Genomic DNA, 26,438 nt, shown 5'->3' with positions numbered 1-26,438 from the left:
TTGTATGACCATTTTCTTAAATTTGTAAAAAGACAGCATTGCTCTCAATTCAGTGTCTTAGGCTCGTTCTTGGTCTCAAACTTCTCTAGGGTAATCTACTCCCTTGTCATACTGTCTTGGAAACTGCACCTTTGTGAGGGAATCCAGGATCTTGTTTAGGCTTTCTGGTCTCATGCCAAAACTAATTGATATAATGAATTACATTCTTTCATGTTAATTAGGCATGGAGGCTTCCATTTGGGGAATGATAAACTCATGCAATTCCCATCACATTTCATGCTCCTATAGATCTCTTGATCACTTAATCTCAATTCTCATGCTACACATACTTCAGTCAATAGCATTGCTTACCCGTTGTTCAGTTGGTAATGATAGTTGGAAATGGTGTGCATGTTTATGCGCATATTTGCCTGAGTAACTTGGAAGGACAGCTAAGAAAAGTGATTTGGAAGGAAAGCTAACATAACATCTAGTCAAGGCATGGATTCTAGAACTCTCAAGAGTCGAGCATGATTTTAAGTAAACCATATCCAAAAAATTTAGACATAGGGGTATCCAAAGAACCCGTTGTAATAAGATATTAACACTAAAACGAGAACATGTTCGGCTGCAATAACATTACTCTTGCTATATAATAAGAGCAATTCAACATGTACAACTACACCCAAAAAATCTATAAAACAAGCAGCACTGGTGCGGAAAAATGGGATCAGTGAGGAATCTTTGACATATCATATAGTCTGATGTTTAACAAAAAACATAAGCTGTTCACATAGCAGCAATGCAAGGCACATCAACCAGCATGCATTTCTAGGGGGTGTAAACTTGACAAAGATATCAAATGAACACGGATTCTCATTCGTATAGCATTCAAGACAGACCCCCCAAGGCTGGCACCTCCCAAGTAGTACCAGCTACCAATTGCTGCACGTCCCATGAAGTGGCAAGCTCCTGCAACATAATACAATAATGCAGCAAGCTATTGCAGATAGCCAGAAGATGAGGAAAGCACTACAAGAGTTGTGCCTGCATTACAGAGGGCTGAATACAAGATCAACCATTGGGATTAGACCACAGATCAGTCATCAAAATTAAGGTGGTACATTTCAAGTCAAAATTATTCTTGTTTCAAGTGAGATGAGCTTCTCTCTCCCCCAGTACTTATTTCCTCTTTGCAGACATGATGATCAAGATAGATACAATATACAACTAGCATGCCTTGAAGACAGGTTTAAGCATATGAATGATGTCTATGGCGATCCTTCTCCCTTGAAGAATAAGAGGAACTGTGGTAGTCACGATCTGAAAATGAAGAGGTTCAGATGATGGACCTATGGTTAAACAAGAAACCATATTGAATATAAATTACCAAAGGGAAACAAAATGTATACCTCTTGATGAGTGATGTCTTGATTTCCCCGAATGTCCTCCTGCACTCACAAGAGAAAAAGTATATCAATAGATAATCAGAGAACAATTAGAAAAGATTAGACCACAATACAAAATCAAAGAAACAACCTTAAAACAAGTAATAACAATGGCATCAGGTTCATGAATAAACTTGGTTGTAAACATACCTGAATCCTTTCCTCTATCCTTCGAACGATGACTGCGATCCTTAGCTTTATCTCTGTCCCTCTCTGTTTCCTCTCGATCCCGTTCACGGTCAGAATCCCTGCCCCTATCACGATCCCGAGCCTTTATTCGGTCCTCCCTCTCTCTGTCCCTTTCCCTTTCCCTCTCCTTCTCTCTCTCCCTGTTCCTTTCCCTACTTGCCTCTGTTTTGAGTTCAGAATTAGATTTTGGCAGAGGCTCTTCTCTTGCCTCCCCCTCAACAGACATGTTCTTTGATTCATCATCACTTTTCTTAGAATCCTTCATCTTGTCAATGGCTGCTCTAACCAATACTTCTTTGGCTCCAACAGATTCAGAATTAATTGCTGCTGAAACTGGCTTAATGTTAGCTGTAGGGCTAGTCTGTGAAATTTCCTGTAAAAGTAGAACAGCAATGAAACAAATATCCCACCATGCTTAAGTGATTCAATTCTCCCTAGTCTATGGAAGTTCTTATAGAACAGTAATGAAAATAAAAACCCCATGCTAAGATGGACCAATTTTTCTTAAGTCTTTACAATTGCCATCCTTTCTCTAAACAGAGAATTCAAGTGCTGCTGTCAGGTGGTCTAACAACTAACCTCTATAGCAAGAATCACTGGAAATAAGACAGCAGTAGTTGACAAACAAAAATGCAACACTTGCTGAGGAATTGAAAATTGCAAAAACAGTAGAAGAGCATTTGTAAGCTTTATATTTCCAGTGAAACTCAAAATAGTACAACAATAAAATAGTAGTACCTTCGGAATTGGCTGAGATTGTGAATCCCTTGACTTGTTCGAAAATGTAAAAGAGTCTCCATCCTTACAGACTGGAATGTACTGTGCCTTAGGAAGGCTGTACAGCTCAGCCAGAACTCTGCATACTTCATCAATCCCAGATTTGTCTGCATCAAATACCTTCCACCACGGTGGATTCTCAGGAAGGGGTACTTGGAACCGACGAGCAGCAGCATAGACAACCCCACAAGCCACAACCTCGCTCTTGAATCGAACACACAAAGTGGTGCGCAAACTGCCCAAATTTGAATGTTAAAAATAAAATTGCTCAACCTAACAGATTACTAATGGAACTGTAAGCCATAGTGAAAGACATGGAAAAACTACAACAATTAGCAGACATAAAACACAACTAAAAAAAGTTAGGGAAAGGCTATGTACATTGGAATTAGACCCATTATTCTGAAACATAGTAGAAATGCAACTGTCTTGCACGCTATAGTATGGCCATCAAATATACAAATAACTTTCAGATGCCTTCTTGGGTATACATCACTCTTATGCTATAACATCATCAGAACAGTGTCCTCAAATGCAGCTTTTTGCAAATTGCTAATTGCTTATTTGTTGAAAGTTGGGTAAGTATGGTTGCGCCTAGAAGAAGTGAGGCTTTTAAAAGCAGGACATAAGCAAACAAGCTATAAATCTAAAAGAAAAGGGTGATGGAAAACGAGAGTAGATCAAACTACAAGCATGGCAGGAGCAACATACAAAGGCCATTTATAAGATTCAAGGAGCAAAAAGAATTAAAGAGAGGCAAAAAAATAACAAGGGTCTAAACACCAAATAAACATGATCATAAAAAACAAACAGAATATGGGGCTTAAATGGGGCTGATTGAAGAATACAAATCATTGTTTGTTCTGATAGTCAAAAGAAGGGGGAGAAGGCCCCATGGATTTAAAAATCAGACTGAATAGAGAACCAGAAAAGGGACTGGATCCTGGTTTTTTGGTCCAACTGAGGTTGGACTGGTAGTCGAAATGGTGACAAAATAAATATTTTATTTAATAATACAATTAAATTATATAAATTCTAAATGTATGACAATTAGCCATATTTAGTAAAAAGATTATCATAACATTAAAACAATTTTTTCAAGTGAAATTTCTCACGTTCCTATATTAATGAAAATAAAAATACTTAACTAATCAATTTAATAAGGAGGGGTGCATAAATAAAAACATTAATAAGTTTCTTGGGTATTAGATCCAACCTTAATCTACCAACTGTGGTACATTGGTCAGAGGTAAGAGAGAGGAGGTATGGGAAGTGTCTTTGGTGCGTGAGAAAATTATCCATAACCTTGTCTTTGAATTGGGCTTTGAATTGGTGTAAAAGCCTTAAGACAGCTTGAGAGAGAGAGAGAGAGAGAGCCACAGAAAACCAAGACAAAATGCCTCTCCTCCAAACTCCACTTTATTCTGTCATCAAATTTAAGACCTTTCTCTGTACTATAATGGTTTTTTTTTTTAAAGAGCCAAGTCTCTTTCTCTCAGAGTCCCTTTTATGTCCAACCCCCTCTGGAGATTACTTGGACAACATTGCAAAAGAAATGTATGGTAAGTTAACGAAAAAGAAAGACAAATTTTTTCATCATATTTTCAATAATGGCAAGTTGGGATGAACCCGCGGAAGATTATTGAATACTCCAAGAGTACCATACATGCGTACTCCCTCCTCTCACATAAATTGTGGATCCCACTATGAATTTAATTAGTAAGACCCACAATTATGTAAAATGGGGAAGTATGCATTTATGATACTCTAGGAGATTTCTATAACTACCCTGAACCCACAAGGTAGAATTTCCATATTTTGAGCGGACTTGACTGTAAAGTGTTGCATCACCATCCTCATGACCTGCCACACCCATTTTCAGAGAAAATGCTACTGTTTGGCTGCATTTTCAGATCCATAACCGGTTTAACCAGTCCAGTTCTCAATTCTCAATTTACCTATTGAATTTCCGGTTTCTGGTTTTTTCCAGATTTTATTAAATTTCCAGTTTTTCAGCATAACCAGGCTGGATTGTTGGCCGGTTCATGGTTGAACCAGCCAGTGGTTTTTAAAACCATGGAGGGGCTCCCACACATCAACATATACATATGTAAACTAAATGACACTTAGTGTGTTTGGGAAGTGATGAAACTTGAAGCTTATTAAGTTTTTAGCATATTTTGCTACTATTTATGAGTCTCATTGCACTTTTTGGTACTATTCATAAGTCCCACTATACTATTCAGCTAGCATTTAACTTTTTTCTACAGTACTTTCAGTAAAAAATTTTTAGTTTCAGCTAAATAAGCTATTCCCAAACGGACCAAATTGAACAATAAAAATTCTAGATGCAAAATTTTTATGTTAAACGGATAACCAAACGATAAGAAAAGAAAGTGCATAACTTGTGTCCATGAGCAGTTAATTTATAAGAAGTACCTATCATTTGCTAGATTCCAAGCTTCCTGCCTCAGTTCTGGAGGTGTTTCAAGAGTAGCAAGGTAGTTAGATATGAATTTATGAGGATGTTCAACATGACAAACAAATCCCATCTCTTTCAATATATGTCTTTCTGTTCTGCTCAAGTCAGTTTTGAGGTCATGATATTTCTGTTATAAAGAAACAGAAAAAAACAAGGAAAACATGAGAATTTACTGATTTTTTTAGAGGAAAAAAAAGAATTTTAAACGCAAATACACATGAACTTCTAAAATTAAAACCTATTCAACAAAGACATTATACTTGGTGGTTGCCAAAAAGAAGGAGGGGAAGTAAAAAATAAGAAATTTGGAAAACTCAATTCTTGTGCCAAATAAGAAAATGAAAAACAAAAACCATGGTAATTTCATAATAAAGAAGGTGGATGCCTAACCTGCGAACCAACCTCCAAATGCTCTATTGGTAAGTTCTCCCTCCTACATTCCATTCTGTGGAAAACAACGAGGACTTGTCTTGCTTTTCTTGGACTTTCCTCAAGCTTCGATGCAAGCCATACACAGCTCGCAGCAACTTTCTGCAAAACAAGGAATAGAAGTTTTATAGAACTTTCTGGAGAGAAAACGGACCTTAATTCAATGAAGCTCAATGCAAATATTTGAATTAGCAGAGGAGCAATATCGATATGAACCTAGAACATGAATGTACTTCCAAATAAAAAATAAAAATCATTCCTTTTCCTTTGTCTATTATCTATATCTCAGCAAGAGAGAATGATGGGAGACAAAGTTTAACCTTCACATTGAAGCGGGCAAATGATTTCTTGCAATAGAAACGATGGAATAGAACCTGCCCAGTGGCCATTACAGCTTGAGGTCTGTAAGTAAGAAGATTAAGGCAACATAATGAACCAACAAAATTACGAAAAGTATACAATTTCATATACCAACATATATTCAATATATGAAGGAATCAAAAAAGGATACAGTCTAAGCAAGATGCCACTTTCTTGGATGAGATCACAGCCATATATTCGTAAGATAGTTTCAGTCGCTTCATCTATACCATCTTTCCTAGATGGTGAGTTCTTTAGCTCCTCATCAGTTAAGTAGAAGTTGTCAATCGCCGTGTATATCATTCTAATCGTAAGAACTCAACAAGCTTCAACAAACCGCTACAAAATAATGAATCAAAATTTTAGTCTCAAGAATTAACATGCATAAACCAATAAGTGGAAACAAAAATTCACATGAACTATAACTACTGTAAAACCATAAAGTAAGTTGTGTTTACACAAAATCCAAAAGAGCTAACCTATCTACCTTACTTTTATAATTAGTAACTGGTTAACCAGTTTGGAACCTAAGAAAATAAAACACCCCTCTAAACTGTGCCGAACAAGAACATACATAAAACAAAATAAAGTTGTATTTACACAAAATCCAAAAGAGTTTCCTTCATTAACCCCTTTCTTCCATTGTCAGTAAATTAGTTAAACAGTTTGGAAACAAAGAATACAAAATCATCCGCTGAATATTCCAATGCGCTTATAGAGAGAGAAATATGCATGCTTAACAAAAACTTAAGAGGGGGGGGGGAATAAAAGAAATTAATGCAGCTTAGTTGTATTTAATTTTGGAGAAAATTTAATAAATCCAGTTTGTCTTCATTTCCAATTGATGAAAAAGACTACAATTCACCCCCCCCCCCCCTCTTCTTATTATTCTCAGTTAATGTAGACTTAACAAGACACCTCTGGACCTTGAGTAGAAGTCTTTAAGGCCTTCCATCACCCATTTCATAAGGTTAAACTTAACTCTAACACTCATGACGTATTCAAGTACCCACAAAGTCAAATTTTACTAAAAACATTTATGTAGGATTCAGCATTCTTGGCCACCATAGGGTTGGGCCAACATAATGCATTCTACTACAACTCATAGCAACCAAGTGTCAAGTTATCAACACAACAACAAAAATTCGCAAATGAAATCATCATATTCATCCTAACATACACATTAGATAAATTTTAGAAATTCCACACTTGAAGACACTACTTCCATGGGGTTTTGGCCCTATAATCCAAAATCATGACTTTCAACCTTTCCAGCCCTTTGAAATGACAACTTCCAACTTCCATTGTATTTAGATTATTTCTGACCTAATTGTGTATAAACGTGAATCAAGCATTCCAATTGAAAAATTTTGGAGATTACTTCAAATATTCCATGTGCCGAACCCAGTGGGTCTCCAGCTCCTAGCATTGTTAAACCCGTCGGGAGGGAGTCAGCGGTGGTGGTAATACAAAGATCAATGAGGGAATAAGAATGATATTTTGGGAGAAAAGAGAGCAAAACGATGGGAAACACCTTTCCTAAACATATACTTCCAATATCATTATACTTTTACACCATTGCAAGTAAAAATGAACAAATATCAAATCATTTATAAAACATAATGAATAGTCAAACAGTAATTTCTTAAAAAGGGAAACATCTCAACATGAAGATTTCTGTAAGCATTCAAAATCACCTATTACGATACATTTTCAAAACATCATGAATAAAATTGAGCAATAAATTTCTCAAAGAAAATAATAGATAATTGGAGCTATAATATTTTAGAAACATATATACATATGAAATGCCTCACTGAACACATGCACCACAACAACAGCAACAAGCCTTAATCCCAAATTTTTGGGGTCGGCTATGGATCCTCAATAAAATAGTTAATGTTGTTGAGAATTTGACCTAATTCCCAAAATCTGTGCAATGCAAAAATAGAAGAAAGAAAAACGCACAAAGAATTATACAACACAGAAAATAAAACACTCCTCTAATGTTATTCTGTATGAAATCATACTTTGTTACTTCCTTAATTGATAAGTCATTTTGCTTTACCTTATACTAATGTTATTTTGAGTCTTCCTCTATCTCATCCTACAAGATCTCTTTGTAAAATGTATATTTGCAAAAACTTTCACATCATAACAAGATACTTAGCATAATATTTGAATACAAGTAGCACTCTTATTTCCTTTGAAAACAATAAGTTTGAGAAGAGTAGTATGTCTCTAAAAAAATCCCAAATCAGCAAATTCTGCTTACTTTGTAATGCTAACCAAGCTCAATTCAAGTACTCCAAGTGATGCCAACAAGAACCTAATGAAGAATAGCACAACCATGTCAAATAGGCACAAGACTAAAACTGCCAATACATTTTTTGATAAGTAAAAATTTATTGATAAAATATTAGGGTTCTACCTAGGTATACTAGCTTATTTTGGAGGTTTAAGGATTGGTTAAATGCCTCTAGTGATAGGAAATTAATTCAATACAAAAATATAAGCACGGCATGAATACATATATAATATAATGCTTACTATGTGCTCAAACCTTCAAACCCATTAAAAATAAAAATAAAACCCAAAGAGGTCCAAGGCACCAAACAAACTCCACTTTTTGTCCACCATAAGCCTCAATGTCTCAAACCCATGATCGCCCTAAATAGACACCAAAACCCAATCTTTACATATTAAACTAACCAATCCTTAAACCTCCAAAATAAGGTTTCCACAGCTAAGGTTAATTTTTCAAAATTATTTTACCTATGCTGGCCTGAACCCTGGAGGGCCTGGACTTTAAACAGTAAAGCCTAATTTAAGGAACCCAAAAATATATTTTTTTTTTAAAACCAAACTCCTCACTTAATAACATTAAAAAGTATTTCAAAATGCCCATGCTTTTACCACAACAAGGCCATTTTTTGGTGGTCTCTTAAAGACCCATTTTATGCATTGTTGGATAGCTTTAAAAGGGAATAAAAGAAACCATGTTTGTGTACCATAATGACAACCCTGAATCTGATGACACTAAAAAAACACTATCAAAAGGACAATAGGCCTCCCAACATCCAATAGTTACAAGTGCAACTCACATCCAATTAAGAGTTACAGCTCAAACATATATCTTACTATGGACTTTGTCCTCAACCAGCCCATGAAAACTTAAAATCCTAATATTTCTAAAGACGTTACAGCACCATAACTCAAGGGGGATTTGTCCCCACACAAAGCTCTTGTTTCACAATCACACCTCCCTCTCTACTTTGCTCAATAAAAACCCAAAAAGACAATAGAATACACATCCTCAAGGCAATTTCCCAATATTCACTATTAACTCAAAACAGGTTGTAGCTCAACTGGCAGCTGCTGGTGTTTCCTACAGAGAGGTCCAAGGTTCAAATCCCCCTCTCCCAACAATCGAATTATCAAAAACTCAAAACAGTCCAATTAATGAATTGGACCCAACCCATTCGCTATGTTGTTCACATGCTCACCCATCCATTTATCAACACAACCATAACCTTCAATTTCACATTCCATAATCCCAAATTAACAAAACCCAGCTCCGTTAACAATTAAACGACCACCAAAAAGATTTTTTTTTTTTTTTTAAAGTGAGATTTCCTTAACCCAAGGTGGGGTTTTGGAAGACACAAATTTTCCTCCTAATCGTACTCTATATTTTATATATTCCTGATTTAAACTTATAATCCCAGCCCTTTCATAAACCCCACCTTAGATTTGTACTGAAATTTGTTAGCAATTACCTCTAAATTCTGGCTTAACCGAAAGGGCGCGGCGGCTGCGGCGGTGGCGGAGAGGAGCTTCTCGAAAAACTTGATGCTAACCACGGCAACCGGTTGATTAGGGAGGGAAGACAAGAGCGGAGGAGTGGGCGAGTGTGTGAAGAAAAGCAAGGAAGTTACTTTTTAAATGAGTTATATGGGATTCAGATCCTCTAGAACTAGTTACTCTAACAAGTAGAATTCATTAAATCCTAACCACACTTTAATAATTTAATGGTCTAGATTCTGCCATGTCAGCATTTCATTAACAATCATCTTAATTGTTTTGTTTACAACATTATTTTATTATTTTAAGAACATTATTAATGAAATGCTGATATGGCAGAATCTAAACCATTAAATCATTAAAGAGTGGTTAGGATTTAATGAAATCTACTGGTAGAGTACCCTAGAAACTCTAGAGGATCTGAATCCAGTTATATGTGCGTGTTTCTCAACCAAAAAAAAAAAAATATATATATATATATATATATATATATATATATATATATATATAGGCTGCAAATATGAAATACTAGTTGCTAAGGCTAACCCGATACTTCAACAAAACTTCACTTTCCTTAATAAAGGTCAAATCAATTGAAAATAAATTAAAATTAGAATTTTCAATTCAAAATTGTTAGAAATTGACCCAACTCATACACCATGATCATGGGTGATAAGTGAGTTTAAACTTTAAATTTCTCATTTAAATTTTAACTGGATAGTGGAGTAATTTAAATAGTGGTTGAGTATTTTTAGTAACCACATTTGATAATGGGTGGATCCATAAGGATATTTAATATACTCCAAGTGCAAGAATATCTGTCCATTTGGAATCTGTTTATTTTGCTAAAATTGAAATTTTTTTACTGAAAATATTATAAATAAAGAAAAAAGTTAGTTGAAATAATACAATGGGACCCATAAATAGTACCAAAAAGTGTAGTAGGGCCCATAAATAGTAGCAAAAATAAACTGAATAGTAAAATAAGTTGAGGAAAATAATTCATTCCAAACAAGCACTACATACAATTTTGTGAGCTCTTAAATAAGTCATCTCGCTAGAGACACCATCTACAATTTCTCAAGAATTTGGAGCATGGGATATAGACAAGACTTTAGTTACCTTTCCGACAACTTGAAAGTGGTCCAAAATGTGAAAAGATTGTGAGGATGAGTTAATAAAGCAAGCAATAGACAAGATCCGACAAGTAAGTGATCCATTCCAGCAAGGTATGTGTCTATGTGAGCCATAGTATTTAATCAAAAATAATGATGAAAAATAAATTCTAATTCAAAATAAAGGTTGAGTAAGAAATTTTACTTCAAAATAAAGATTGAAAATAAATATAAAGAGTTTAATTGTTGATCAAATATACAACATTCATCTCAAAATATGATATAAGAACAACCTCTATCCATCATAATGATGGGAAAAACTTTAATTTCTACCAAAAACAACTCATTACAATTTTTTTTTTAAATTTTTTAGAATCCATTAAAATAAAATTTGATTGCTAAGTTTCTATACATAACTTGGTGGAAACACCAAAAAGTAATCATGTGTAAGTTGTAACTGTAACCTCCTATTATAAGACGAAACCAAGACACGACTTTGGAGAACTTGTCAGTGCATAATTAAGGATGGCAATTTTGCCCTGTCTCGCTTAACCCGCCCCTCTCCGCTTCCCCCTGCGCGAGTTTTTCCCGCCCCACAAAGGTGATGGGGCAAGGATGAGGCAAAATTTTAACCCCATACCATGAGGTGGGACAAGGATGGGTTTAGACTTTTTAGATTCGCCTCGCCCCACCCTGCCCCACCCCTCCCTGTCCCCGCCCCACCCGCATTGTTAAGAGCTATAATTATAAATTTTTCATACCCTAAAACCCTACTATTTAAACAAATATATCAATATTAGCTTATTTTATTCTACCCAATGTGGTTCTCTGCCTTTATTATGTTATGTGTTATACTATGTGATTTTTTTTTATTGTCTTGTTAAACGCTTGGATATATTATTCAATTTTATTCTAAAGATTGATTTGATTTGATGGGATAAATTTAGTTGTAATTTCAAATATATTTTTAGGGGACATTGCACTTTACCCACTTGTGGTTTGGCCCGTTTTAACAGTGTCCACCCGTGGTTTAAAAGTTATCACTTAACCCACCTAACGTGGCCTCTGTTAGACCCCTGTTACCCACCTATGCCCTTTCTGTTAGAAAATCCCCTTTACTATATAAGCCAACATTAGAACCCAAATAAAACCCTAAAAGGAAGAACAAGCTCTCTCCCTCTTTCTACCTTAGAATCCCTAAAAATCCACAAACCCATAATCCCTTTCTCGCTTCACTTAGATTGCCAAACTAAAATCTGAACACTTGCAAGCAACCTCATATAAAAAGCAACCTAATCCTTTTGTGTGTTATATTTTATTGAACTCAAGCACCAATTGATTTCTATGTAATCGCAATTCAAACCCATAAAGTTGGTTTCCTTAGACTTTCAAAAATAAAAATTTCACAATATTTAACACCAATTGCGGAATTAAAAGAATGAAGAAGAAATTATATTAATAGGTATTTTTTTTTGTGGCTGAATTATATTAATGGGTATAGTCAATACCATGATAAAACGCCTAAACCCAAAAAAACATAAAATGTCTAAAACACCAAAACAGCAGCGAATACTGCTACAGCCACAGATCTAGTAGCAAACCTAACTCTATTCAAAATGGCGCCACTCTGAGCCAGTCCAGGAGCTTCAGCAGGTGGAGTACTAATCGAAGATGGAGGACTCACCGGAGCCTTAGAAGAAGCTAGAGGAGGAGATGGTGGAGAGTGTGAAGGAGACTGGGCTAAAATTAAATTCACTCACCTTAAATCTTGCGATTCTGAACACTATTTCGCATCGAGGCCTTCAATTTGGGACTTGAGGGCCGATATCTTGAAATTCTAAGATGCGATCTTTTGCTCGAGTATCAAGCACCTTTGCTCCATGGCTCTAATATTTGCGTGCTTTGACGCCAAGACTTGAGACTTGCTTGCTTGCAATTCTCTCTCTACCTGCAATCATTTTTTCTTTTTTTTGGCGTGGTGAACACAAGTTGATAAAATTAGGGATTTACTCTTGTTTGGTTGGTGAGAAAATTTATAGGAGAGGAAAACCCAAGCTTCAATACACCTCATTGCTTGCAAATGTTCAGATTTCAATTTGGCAATCTAAGTGAAGAGAGAAAGGGATAATGGGTTTGGGGATTTTTAGGGATTCTAAGGTAGAGAAAGAGAGAGAGCTCTTCTTCCTTTTAGGGTTTTATTTGGGTTCTAATTTTGGCTTATATAGTAAAGGGGATTTTTTAACAGAAATGGCAAAGGTAGGTAACGGAGGTCTAACGAAGGCTACCTCAGGTGGGTTAAGTGATAACTTTGAAATCACGGGTGAGCACTATTAAAACGAGCCAAACCACAGGTGGGTAAAATGCAATTTCTCCATATTTTTATTAATAAAATATGTTTTATTAATAAAAAATTGTACTGATTGTATGGCAAATTAACAAAAACTAGAGTTTTACGGGGTGGAGTAGGGTTTTACGAGACCCTAAGGGACAAGGATGGGGTGAGAAAGTTTTTCCCATCATGCGGGGCGGGGCAGGGCGGAGCGGGGCAGAGACGAAAACCTCATCCTTCGGCACTGACCAGCCCCATTGCCATCCCTATGCATAACCTCAATCATAACTAAAATACATTGATCATGAATTGTCTCTAGTCTAGAGTACCAAATAAGTTCAACTATTGAACTTGAAGAATTCTTTAGGCCATCTTGGGATAAATTTGTAGTCATCACGGGTTGGCATCCCACGTCTATCAACAATGACATCTTTTTTTTTAAAATGAAAATTAAGGTCTCTATAATTCCTTTTGTTATATATAATCCCCAAAATTACTTACTCTGTTTACAGAATCTTGGTTTTTTTTTTTTTTTTTTTGTAGGACTGAGAGGACGTTTGGATTCAACTTATATTTTCCACGTTTTGCGTTTTGCTTCTTTTTTTTTTTTCTTTTTTTTTCCTTCTGCTGCAGGGGGACAAGTGCGCTGTGCGCATACTATGCGCACTGTACGTGCACTGTTCATATATTTTTTTATCAATTTTTTTATTAAAAATGGGTCCCGCATCACTATTCACACATTTAAAAATTATTTTGCTACAATGTTTTCAGTTTTCAGCAATAAGTTCTATCCAAACGGACCCTGAATAATCCTTGTCTTTCTAACATTTGCCTTCAGTATTTGCTTTAAAGAACCACGTTTATGGCGCTTTTGCGAGAAGTAATACATCATGAAAATAGTAATGAGTAGTATAAATCTCTTAGAGCATTTCAACCAAATATCATGACTCTGTCAAGTTTTCCCTTTGTGTTTAATAATCATCTACCCACATGGCTAGATATGTTTGGTGGAGTATAAAGTGAAGTATATAAGGTGGTACATGAGATTTAGACTTGAGATCAACGTATATGTAACCTTTGTACGTGGAGTACTAGACCAACTGGTCCATGAATGGAATCCTAAGACCGGACGGTATGACATTTGTTATAACTGGAATTAGAATTAAATCAATTAATGCAGTACCTCCAGTCCACAATGAACTATTTCTTACTACTACTTTTTGTTTTTATCTTTAAATAAGGGTTTGGTTAATGAGTGGATAAAGCGGTAAAGCCCAAGGCTACCCTAGGGAAAAAAAAACAAGCAAACAAAACAAGCAAATAAACAAACTTGACCATCCTAAAAAAACTTGAACATCCTAAATAAAAATTTGAGTACATTAAAAATAAAGTTTGACATCTTTAAAATTTTGGTCCATAAAAGATTGAATCAAAAAATTGTGAGAAACGCTATGTTCATAACATTTTCACAACACTTTCACAACAAATTCTAAATGACAAGGTTACCAATGGACAAAAAAAACAATTTTAGTGATATGTAAGTTAGAATTAATAACAATTACCACCTAGAATTTGTTGTAAAAATGTTATAAACATCACATTTCTCAAAAATTGTTCAGACAAACAAATTAGCCTAAAATCAAACGTTTAATTGTGATATTTTAATTTTTTCCAAAGGCATATTTTAAAATTGCCATTTTTTATAGTTAAAAAAAAAAAAAAAAAAACAAAAGGCATACTTTCCAATAGCCAGTCAGCTAATGCTCACTTTAGTTTTTAGTTGAATTTATTAAATTTATGTGATACATCTTGTACATGTGCATATGCACTAAAATAATAGTTTATTAAACATGATTAATGTAACGGTTTAATGTCTAAGGTTGGAGGGGAAATTATTGTGTACTCTCGAAGTACCATAAATGCGTACTCTCTCTACTCACATGAATGGTGGGTCACACTAATTAAATATATGGTGGGACCCACCATTCATGTGAGAGGAGGGACTACGCATTTATGGTACTTCGGGAGTACCTAATAATTTTCCAGGTTGGAGAAAGTATAACAATAAGAGTGAGATGATATTTTGATTATTAAATAATAGAGATTTTAATTCATCTTAAATGAGTAAATGTTAAAACAAATTATAAAAAAAAATTAGAAAGAAAAATGATAATAACATGACCGTTGATGTAACTCAATTAGAGTGTAACAACAATAATGCTACAATTAAGTAATAAAAAAAATGAGAGAAAATAAAAATTAATTGAAAAATACAATGTAATTATCTTAAAGAGAAAACTACGATTGAGAATAAGAAGAATAAATTATATTTTTAGAAATAGTTCAATTTTTAAGGGTAACAAATTATTTTGAGTAAATTTTTAAGAATAAATTGTACATTATACCACATATGAATTAAGGTGAATATTAGTGGGGAGATGAAAAGGTAAAAATGAAAAAGGTTAGAAAAAGTGTAACAATAAGTTGAGAAGTTAATAATGAGAAGAGTTAAAATTAAGAAAGAGATGAAATTTTGATTATTAAATAATGGAGATTTTTTTTCATCTTAAATGTGTAATTTTTTTAAAAAAAATTATAGGAAAAATTAGGAAAAAAAAATAATCACATAACCACTAATATGGCTCAATTGGAGTGTAACAATAATAATGCTACAATTAAGTAATAAAAAGGAGAGAAAATAAAAATTAATTAGAGAAAACAATCATTGAGAATAAGAAGATTAAATTATTATAAAATTTTTTATATAATGTTAACAATTGTTAAAGTACTATGTGAATAACGATAACAAAGGTTAACAATTGTTAACAAATTAGTCAATCATATAATCTGCTTATTTTAAAATATTTTACATCAGAAAATATTATGGGAATAATATGAACTAACAAATACAATCAATATAAAATTTAATTTTTGTATAAAAAATAAAATGAGTTACAACCATCATGAGCCACCTTTTGGATTGTATGGTATAAAAAAATGCGTTTGAGAAAGTTTATTTAAAATTGAAAGAATAATTTCCAAATTCTATATAATTTTCAATGATACAAAAAAATGTTATAAATAACTTTTACTAAAAATGACATTTGTCGAGGACGTTTTGCGACAAGGGCAAAAAATGTGAGAATGGCCCAAATCTCCCCTTGGGTTCTTGAGAAGTATTTATTATGAAGAATCAAGTCCAAAATTCCAAATGTATAATGAACAAAAGGCTAATGGTGCTTTTACAAGAGAAAATCAAAATGCTAATAACAAAAGTGTAGAAAAAGTATAAAAACATAATATGTCTGAAACTTCGACCCACAGTTATCGAGAAGAGGAAAATGAGAGAGGTTGTGAGAAAGAGAGGGAAGGTTCTCTTGTACCCATATTTTCACCCCTAAGGTTCAGAATTGTGAGAATGTTTCCTGGCTCAGTGGGTTTTTACTCTCAAGTTTCAGCTCTATGGGGAAAACGTGATTTAACAGGTCTGAAACTTCGACTCACAGTCACCGAGAAGAAGAAATTGAGAGAGGTTGTGAGGAAGAGAGGGAAGATTCCCTTGTACCCATATTTCCACCTCTGAGGTTCAGAATTGTGAGATTGTTGACTGGATAAATGAGTTTTTGCTCTGAAATTTCAAGTCTCTAGGTAGAACGTGGTTGGTTTTTTTATAAGCTGAAGAGAGAGTTTTATATAGAGTTTGGGGTGTTACTCTTGACTGGTTTTTGAGTAGTGGAAGAGGCTTTTATCCCCTATGATACTATTTTGGTGCTTTGGCATGGGTTGCTTTTGTTTAGGGAAGAATTTGGTATGTTTTTAGCATGATTTTGGAAATAAAGTGAGTTTTCTCTAATTGGTTGTCTTTGGTCAGAAATTTCAGATCATTGGAAGGCTCACCTAAGTGAGGGCTAGCATATGGAGTTAGGCAATGGGAGCTAACTATGTTTAAAGGAAAAAAAGGGTTTGGGCAGAAACTTTGGGTCACAGTCACCCAGAGCATAAAATATGTTTTTGAGTAGAAATTTTGGATACAAGACCTCCTCCATGAGCTTGAGGTGCTACCAGTATCCCTTACTCACTTGGTAGCACGCATAGGCTGGGCTCATGCAAAAGGTCCGAAAGGAACCAACCCTTACCCTCCAAACCACACTTCCTCGTTTTCCCCAATAAGTCACATGGGCTTGGGTCATACTTAAAAAAAAATAATAATAATATAATACATGAATTGAGCCCACAAGGAAGTCGGGCTTGGTCTAATCAAGCTTGGTCTAATCAGGCTTGTAGAAAATGTGTCGCAAAAATGAGTATCAACAACATTTTTGCTAAATTGAATTCTTGAAAAAAATTGTATTATTTTTTAATAATAAATTTTATTAAAAAAGATAATTAAGGTATATAAACAATTATTGGTTTTCCTTTTATGCATTGTAACGTTGCATGAGAAAACTTTATGAAAACATTTTTTTGGGGAGATAACAATTTTTTTTTAATTTAAGTTCTTCCAACAATTGTGAATAATTTGAGTGGTAATTCAAAAGGTAATTCATGTTGTAGTTCATTCTTTGATAGTATGGCTGTATGATGGATTTGGACAGTAATTTATAAATTGTTTAGGATATTAAAGGTACTCTAGTGTGTGATTTATGAATTAGTCAATTGGTTTTTCATTGTCTTTGAGCTATTAAAAACGATGCATATACCTTTTAAAAATAAAAATAAAAAAGGAAGAAGAAGAAGAAGAAGAAGAAGAAGAAAGAGACCACCATTAAAGAAAAAAAAAATTACCATGCACAATGCACAGATCTACAGCTACTTTATATAATTTCAAAGACTCCAAGGTAGCACAATCTATTAGGAACCATAACTCATTAAGTGAAGGAAATAATTCAAATCAACTTAACCCTCTTCTTAGGGCCAAAACTTATTTTAAAAAATCATGGTTAGAGATTTGATGTAAAGGTGCACTTAGTTTTTTGAGAATTCATGGTTGACTACTTAGTCTCAAGACTTTGGGGTCAACCATGAATTCTCAACAGACTAATCAGGATTGATCATATGAATTCCTTTTAGCGATTCTATCATCTTCAAAATCATACTCTCTATCACCTTCTTAATTGACATTTCATTTTCTACAACCACTACTACTAATGTATTTTAGATCTTCATCTACTTTTTATTTTCATTTTCTCAACTTGAATCAACTTACTCTTCCATTGTTCTTTAGGATAGTGAACAAGAATCGATTCACATCCTTGAAAGGATTACACTTGGATATAAAGAGAATCACCATTCAACAAATGTAATCAATTTGATGACGTTTAAGATACACATAGAATGGTACCGCAACTGTACACCAGGGTGATCGTAATGTATCTTACAAAAGGAAATACAGTATTAAAGATAGACATCAATTACCCCCTTAAACTAACCAAAAAAAAAGTCCAGTAATGATAATTTCTAATGGGAATAAAATGTACAAGAGATTATCATTTTTGCAGTTGTGATCAATTCGAAGAATCAGCACCAAAAAATCATCTCAGTTAATAGAAACTCAAAATTGTCACATACTTACAGAAGGCATCAACTTTCAGAAGAAGATCATAAGTTGGAGATGGTAGAGTTTCCTTCTCACTCATTAGACTCAATAAGCATTAACACAACTTCCCGCATTGATGGCCGTTCTGAAGGGGACATACTCGTGCACATCAAAGCAATTTTAAAGACAGTAAGCATGTGATCAACTGTAATTTTATCTTCAAGATTCAATCTGGGGTCAAGTATCCCAGATGTCAATGAATGGTCCCGAATATAGTTTCTCACCCATGTGACAAGATCACCCCCTTCATCTAGTGGCTGTACAGGAGTTTTCCCGGTCAGCAACTCCAACAGAACAACCCCGTAGCTATAGATGTCACATTTTTCTGTAACCTTCATAGTGTATGCATACTCTGCATGATGAAAAGTCATTTTCCCTATTAGAAGTAAATAAATCTCTATCATAATAGAGAAAAAGCATGACTTGGCAAAGCAATTCATGTGGGGTGTGTGTATGTGTGTGAAGAGGTTTCCCCTCTAAGCTTAACTTGATAGTGTTAGTTTTTCTATTTACAGTGTGAAAGTTTCATAATATTAAAAAACAAAATGCCTTATAATGGTCTAGTAAAGATAACTAAATGCATATACAGTATTTTTATTAACCTTATTAAAGAATATTTTTATCTGCAATAGTCTCATAGACAAATGATAATTAAACAGTATTTTCTGTGAGTCTGAAAGGCTTAAATGAAGCTTACCAGGAGCAATGTACCCATATGATCCTGCAACCGCTGACATTGATTTAGACTGAGGCATGTCAATTACTTTAGCCAAACCAAAGTCACCAACATGAGCTTCAAAGCTGTCATCAAGTAGAATATTATTGGACTTTATATCACGGTGAATAATCCTTGGTTTGCAATCATGATGTAAATAAGCAAGACCTTCAGCAGCTCCAAGAGCAATTGTGAACCGAGTTGGCCACTCCAAACTAGAAGAAGCCCCATGCAGAATTTCACCCAAGCTGCCCCTAGCCATATACTCATAGAGTAGCAGATTCGAACCCTGATGATAGCAAAAACCAAATAGCTTCACAATATTACGATGCCTAATTTTCCCAAGAGTTGAAATCTCAGCCTGAAAACTATTCTCAATGCTGTCCCCCTCCCTATTAGATGCTAGCTTCTTAACAGCTACAATCTGTCCAGAATGCATAACTGCTTTATAAACGGTTCCGCAAGCTCCCCTTCCAACAACATAGCGGTCATGAAAATTGTCCGTGGCCTCAACCAGATCTTGGAAAGTAAACCCCTCTTTTGGAGGAAAGTAGATATCTGAATCTGAAGATGGAATCTCATTATCTTGCAAGGAAGGAACCGTCTCAGCTGGGCGTCTCATGAAGTATAAAATAATTACAATTAGAATGAGAGAAATCCCACCTATAGCAGCCGCAATAATCGTAATGATTTTACTCCGAGAAGCATTATTTCTTTTCAAATATGGAAAAGGAGAAGATGATTTTCCACTGCAATCACTGAGAGGGCCACCACAAAGTCCTTTGTTCCCAATAAAGCTGCTGATGGCCATGTTCTGAAACAGTGGTATGTAAGGCAAAGGTCCAGAAAGGTTATTGTATGAGAGGTTGCACACCAATAAACTAGACAGATTTTCAAATGTGCTAGGAATTTCACCACTCAATTGATTATTATTGAGGAAGAGGTATTCCAGTAAATAAAGATTGCCAAGCTCTGGTGGTATTCTCCCAGTGAGATCATTATTGCTAAGATTCAATGCAATCTGCAGGCTTGAAAGGGAACCCAACTCAGGAGGTATTTCACCAGAAAATTGGTTGCCACCCATCTGCAACTCTGTCAGATGGGAGAGGTTTCCCAATGCCGAAGGTATATTTCCGGAGAATTTATTTTCTGATAATCTGAGAAGCTCTAACTGTGAAAGTGTTCCAAGTTCATTTGGTAATGCACCTACAAACCTATTTTGGCTGAGATCAAGTCGTTGAAGCATCTTGCAGTTAAAAATTTCAGGCAGAATCTGTCCTGAGAGCAAGTTTGATGAAATATTAAAAGTCACCAACTGAGAGAGATTTCCAATTTCCTTAGGCAACTCTGTAAAGTAATTATCAGCAATGTGAAGCCTTTGTAATTTTTGGCAGTTTCCAACTGAAGGAGGAACTGGACCAGAGAAACTGTTCTGATCCAATTCAAGAGCAGAAAGGTTCACTAATTTGCACAACTCTGATGGAAAGCTCCCAGTAAGCCTGTTTCCAACCAGACGAAGTTGCACCAATGATTGGCAGTTCATGACTCCAGGTGGGATATTTCCATACAGGTTATTAGACTCCAGATTCAACAAAATCAGGTTAGAATGTCGACAAAGATGGGGAGGTATTGTTCCAGTCAGCTGGTTGTCTGAGAAATCAACCACCCAAAGTTGGCTGTAAAGACCAAGCCCCTGAGGAATGCTTCCTGTTAGAAAGTTTCTAAAAAGCTGTAATTGGATCATTTTAGCCAAATATTGAAACCCAAACGGAATAGGACCGGTGAGGTTATTAATTGAGAGATCAAGCTTTGTCAAGTTCCTCAAGTGACTGATCTCATTTGGTATAACACCTGTAAGCTGGTTCCCAAAAAGGTACAGTAAGTGAAGGCCTGTTATCTTACTGAACTCAGAGGGGATTTCACCTGTCAAATAGTTCTCTGAGAAATCAATTTCTGATGCCAGAAAAAGATTCCCAATCTCCCTTGGAATTGTTCCATTCAGCTCATTCCTATAGAGGTACAACTTCCTTAGAGCTTTGAGGTTCCCAATCTCCTTGGGTATATATCCCACAAGAACATTCTCATACAAAGCAAGAGTATCAAGGCTCGTACAGTTCCCAAGCTCCTTTGGGATAGACCCTGAAAGCTGGTTAGCCCAGAGAATCAGATCTGTCAACTTCCCAAGCATCCCAATCCCCTTTGGTATTTCCCCTCCTATATCATTTTGGGCAAGACCAAGTAATTCTAAATTCTCACATCCACTTATTTCAGCTGGTATGCTACCAGAAATAGCATTTTGCCCAGCTCTAAATCTAGTTAAGCTCTTAAGATTTCCAATAGAACGAGGCAATGGGCCTGTGAGATTGTTGGTGTATGCCACAAACTCGACCAATAAAGACAAGTTTCCAAGCTCCTCCAGAATAGAACCTGATATTTTATTGTTGCATACATTCAAACTTCTTAAATAAGACAGCTTCCCTAACTCAGCAGGAATCTGCCCATCAAACTGATTATTATTCAAATAGATATATTCCAAGCTGGAACAGTTCCCAATCTCTCGAGGTATATCTCCAGTGAAACTATTGTAACCAAGATCAAGCTTTTTTAGATGGACCAAACGGCCAATGGTAGGGCTCAAGATTCCAGAAAGATTCATTGAACTCAAGTCAAGCGACCAAACAACTGGATCATTATCAAAAGTGCAATTCACACCAATCCATCCACATGGTGTTTGATCATTCAAATTCCAATTTCCCAAAAAGTGAAATTCATCCCGAAGACTATTTTTCAGCTCTAGGAGGTACTGCCCCTCCAAATTCAAACCCTCTGAAGTACAAACAAGTAGAGTAGTAACAAACACAAATAGGACAAAACTCAATGCTAAAATGCTCCTTGAATTGAAATTCCTTGACATTTTAATAGCCCTCGGCTTGATCAAAACTACAACGTAAATTAGAAAACATTAAATCCTGCACATGCATAATTTCATAATTGAAATGAAGATAATTAAATTTCTAAAATTACACCAGCAATTCAATAGTAATTAGAACAAAGACTCTGGCTATAAAATCCAATCACGTATACAAAAGAGTGATGAATAAATCATATGAAGTGTAACTAAATTCAATATTCAAATAACTCAACAAACCAATATGGAAATTTAAGACATGAGGATGCAATTCCATTCAATCATATTAAAGAACCGAAAGACTAGCCTAAGAGGAATTCAAAAACTGATAAAAATTACAAAACAGTGATAAATCCATCAATTAAAACTACCCAATAACTCATAATTCAGAAACTTCACAAAGCAAACAAGCATTTCCAACCAAAACCAAGAAATTCAGTAAGCAGAAGAGCCCAACAACTCTCAAAATTGAAAAATACCAATAAGGATTGTAGAGATTATAAAACATACCTCCTAAAGCCAATAATCAGTCATCAAAAAAGAGATAATAAAAGCAGCAAATCCACCACTTCCAACAGACTCCTCCTAGTGATGACAAACTGAAAACAGTGGAATTCATGAACCAAAGACGAAAACAAAACAAACCCAGTTCGGCTTTTTTACTCACAAATGGTGGGCATACAGTGGATACAAAGGTCAAGATTTTTTTTTTTTTCTTTTAAAAAGAAAAGAGTTCTAAGAAAAAAAAAAAAAATCTCTAGCCCATTTTGCGGCTTTTGAAGCCGGGAACGTAAAGTGCAATGAATCCAAAACAGATCGTCTCAGTATTATTTTATTGAAAAAGATTGCAAAGCCGAGACTTTGTGCAGCAGTCTCGGCAAAAACACTCTTGGGTGAAGCTTTAATGGCCGACAATGAATGCTTTTATCTCGTCTAGTCTTACTCTTCACTGTAATAATGGGCTGTTTGGTGTTGTATGAATGGATGAGTCTCTCTGTCTCTCTGTTTCTTTGTCTGGAAGTGGAGGGCTACGTATAAGTTTCTTTGTTTATTATTGCAGTGCTTGTTTGAGAATAAGGTTAAGGAAAACTATGTGAAGCTTTTTAGAGAGAGAGAGAGAGAGAGACGGCGAAGTAGTATTTCTCATGTTTTTGTAGAGAAAGAGATAAATATGGGATTTCCTGATTAGGACGGCTGCCTTCTTGGATTGGAAGGTAGGTAAGTGGAATTTCATTTGTTCCTTTCTCCTCTTCCTCTACTCTTTAGCCTTCATGACCATTTTTTCCTACTTCCCCCACCCTCACTACTTCTGCCCTCTCATATTACCCACTAATGTTGCTGTCATGTCATATCATATGCATCTAATCCATTTATATTGCAAACCCACCCTTGGTGTGGTGGTCACTTCACAAGTATAAATGTTTATGAGACATTAGGAAGAAGGTTGGAATTCATGTCTCCAAGAGAAAGCTTCACATACATATATACTTAGATTAAGTTATAATAAAAAATTTATCTTATATTAAAAAAAAACCATTAGTTGCTAACTAAAAAAATAAAGTCGTCCAATGCACAAAAGTTTAACAAAATAACCTTTCTCTTTTTATATTTTTGCCTTCAATATAAAATTGATAACTATGACAGATCTTTTTTTTTTATTCTAATTATGGTGATTATTAATGGACATTTATTATATTTATATTTGTATATGTAACTATCAATTGTTTTACACCTTTTAAAGGAAATATGATGTTGGAGGGTTTAAATATAGAATGGAAACTAAATTCAATTAATAATATAGTAGCCTCATTACACGCGCTTCGCAGAACCAAATCTTATGTCCCACTTTTTCTGCTCCATTCTATACTCCACCAATAAAAACTTACCACGTGTCCACCTAATTAATTAAATACTACTATTAATTAATAACGGTAGTATTAATAAATCAATAATGATAGTATTTAATTAATTAGGTGGACACGTGACAAGTTTTTATTGATGGAGTATAGAGTGGAGCAGGAAAAGTGGGACAGAAACGCTTCGCACATACAATGAGTTTTTTTTTTTCTTTTTTGAGGTTTAGTTTCATAATTTTCTATTTATAACCAAATTTTTTACAAAAAAAAAAAAAACATAGAATTATCTATTCAAAATATATGTAGTTGAGAAAGTATAATAGTTTCTCAAAAAAAAAAAAAGAGAAAGTATAATATAATTTTTGCGTAGACTTACCAATTTTGACAGAAAAATGCTTGACCATTGAGAAAAATTTAGTATATGAAATAAAAAGAACAAAGAAGAAACTTAAGGACCGCAACGTTATAAAGGGGAAGAGAGGAAAAAAATGAAAGAAGATTTTATTTTATTTTTTCATGAAGTTGCAATTGATTTATGAGTGATTTTTTTTTTTAAAGGTAAATCCCACTAACATGTCTTGAGATTTGAGCTAATATCAACTATGTCCAAAACTTCTCAAAACTGACCAATTAAGTCCTTAGCAAACTTAGTACCTAAACGGCTAAACACGCTTTTACACACTCCTCTCTCTGACTCTATTCTCTCTCATCCCTCTCTTATCCAATACCTCAATTCCGATTACAGGGCTTCTAGCATGTGGACATTGGATCGCACCTTACTCGGTGGACTTGCGTATAGAGCAATGGTTGGAACTGCCATGGCCTTTTGGTCTTTGCTTTGGCTTTTTTGCTTCTTCTTTTTTTTTTTTTTTCCCAGTGCTAGGTCTCAGATCATCACCCACATAAAGCCTCACCTCAAAAACTAATTTTGAAGAATACCCAGTTGGCTTTTGCATTCAAAGATATGAAAACTCACACACAAATCACTGGTTTTAAATTTCTTTTTTCCGCTATAACAAAAAATTGGAGACCCTTTAAATAAAAATTGTTTCTTTTCAACTTTCTCAAGATATTCAATTGATTCTTGCATTCAAACACAATAAATCAGTGATTTTAATTTTAACACAAAAACCAAAAAAATGTTCCAGAATAAAAGACCCTTCAAAATTTTTTATTTTATTTTTAGATACAGTATTTTTCTCAAGAACCCAGTTGATTTTTGCATTCGACCAAATAAATCAGTGATTTTTTTCTTTATACACAAAAATACAATAAATGTCCTAGAATATGAGATCCAATGAGGGAAAAACAACAAATTTGGGAGAGAGACTAGGTAATTGAATTCATGTGAGAATTGTTCTAAAGAGAAGAAATTGAAGCTGCAGTCTGCATGAATTGATAGAAGTTTGAAAATTTGGGGTAACAAAAGTACAAACAAGAAAAAAAAATTCTAAAATTGAGAAGGAATTTTCAAACTTGAACCGAAACCCAAGAATTTTCAAAGGAAGAGGCGAAAAAACTGACTTGGGATTGCTGGAGAGAGAGATTTCTTTGGATTTATTTCAATGAGAATTACTTTCCTCTTTCTCTTTTTTCCGAGTGAGAGAGAAAACTGTCCAAGAGAAGAGAGGGAGAAGTAACGGCGTGTTCAACCGTTTAGGACTATTAGCTTAAGAGACTTCATAGGTCAATTTTGAGAAGTTTTGGACTCTGTAGGCATTACCCCAAACCTCAGGATATATTAATAAAATTTACCTATTTTTTATGTGATATGGGGCATTTTTTAATAGGAAACCGTGGGTGGTTTTTTTTTTTTTTTTTTTTTTTTAAGAAGGTGGGGTAGCTTTTTTTTTTTTTTTTAATTTGATAGAATGTGGGATGGTTTTTTATAGGAGAAGGTGAGGATTGTAGAGAGTTTTTACTTTTTTCACTTTTTTGTTATTAATTTTTGTTAATTTACAATTTTGACCCATTTTTTATTTTTAAGAAATAAGGATAAGTTAATTAAATTAGGGGTATTTTTGTAAGTCAAAAAGACAATAATTAACTTTATAAATCCTCTTAATAAATACAGACTAGCCTTATCACATGCACTTCGTGCGTGCGATGAGGCTCTTTTTTATTTTATTTAGTATTATAATTTTTCTTTCATCACAATTTGAAAAAATAGATAGGATTTTTTTTTTCAAAGAGAATAGGACTCATTTTTCAATTAGAAGCTTTTGTGTGTTTATCCAAATCCAATTGACGATGTAATAGTTATAAAAAAAAAATTGGTTTTTTTATAAAAAAAATGATAATATAATAATTTAAAAAAGAAACATGGGATAGTTTAGTCTGACACTATTTTTTTTTTTTTTAACGTGGGATACTTTTTCCTTATTGTATTGGAGTGGTAGTTAATTTCTTTCAAACATGAGTAGTGGAAAGTTATTTTTTTGAGAAGAAAAG

At 34.5% G+C, this 26,438-nt stretch overlaps 1 protein-coding gene and 1 pseudogene across 2 annotated transcripts; both read right to left on the bottom strand.

The window, feature by feature from the left end:
• Positions 1–552: 552 nt before the first annotated feature.
• Positions 553–9,617, bottom strand: LOC142625832 (cyclin-L1-1-like). Of its 2 annotated transcripts, XM_075799556.1 has the most exons (10): positions 9,444–9,617; positions 7,940–7,993; positions 5,816–6,003; positions 5,625–5,706; positions 5,266–5,406; positions 4,833–5,002; positions 2,355–2,628; positions 1,578–1,989; positions 1,392–1,430; positions 553–1,302 (listed from the first exon to the last, which is right to left on the bottom strand). In XM_075799556.1, exons 3-10 carry the CDS (start codon positions 5,965–5,967, stop codon positions 1,232–1,234), a joined length of 1,341 nt encoding a protein of 446 aa, XP_075655671.1. In that variant the 5' UTR covers positions 5,968–6,003; positions 7,940–7,993; positions 9,444–9,617; the 3' UTR covers positions 553–1,231. The 2 variants fall into 2 exon arrangements, with proteins under 2 accessions (XP_075655671.1, XP_075655672.1); XM_075799557.1 differs by lacking the exon at positions 7,940–7,993 and having other exon boundaries at positions 9,444–9,585.
• An 8,569-nt stretch (positions 9,618–18,186) lies between these two features.
• On the bottom strand, positions 18,187–23,370 carry LOC142625878 (uncharacterized; annotated as a pseudogene).
• Positions 23,371–26,438: the final 3,068 nt, after the last annotated feature.

The sequence above is a fragment of the Castanea sativa genome, chromosome 2 (assembly GCF_040712315.1).
Source record: "Castanea sativa cultivar Marrone di Chiusa Pesio chromosome 2, ASM4071231v1".
In the NCBI taxonomy this organism is placed as follows: domain Eukaryota; kingdom Viridiplantae; phylum Streptophyta; class Magnoliopsida; order Fagales; family Fagaceae; genus Castanea; species Castanea sativa.
The sequence above is the reverse complement of the archived record's forward strand: the minus strand, read 5'-3'. Positions and strand labels throughout refer to the sequence as shown.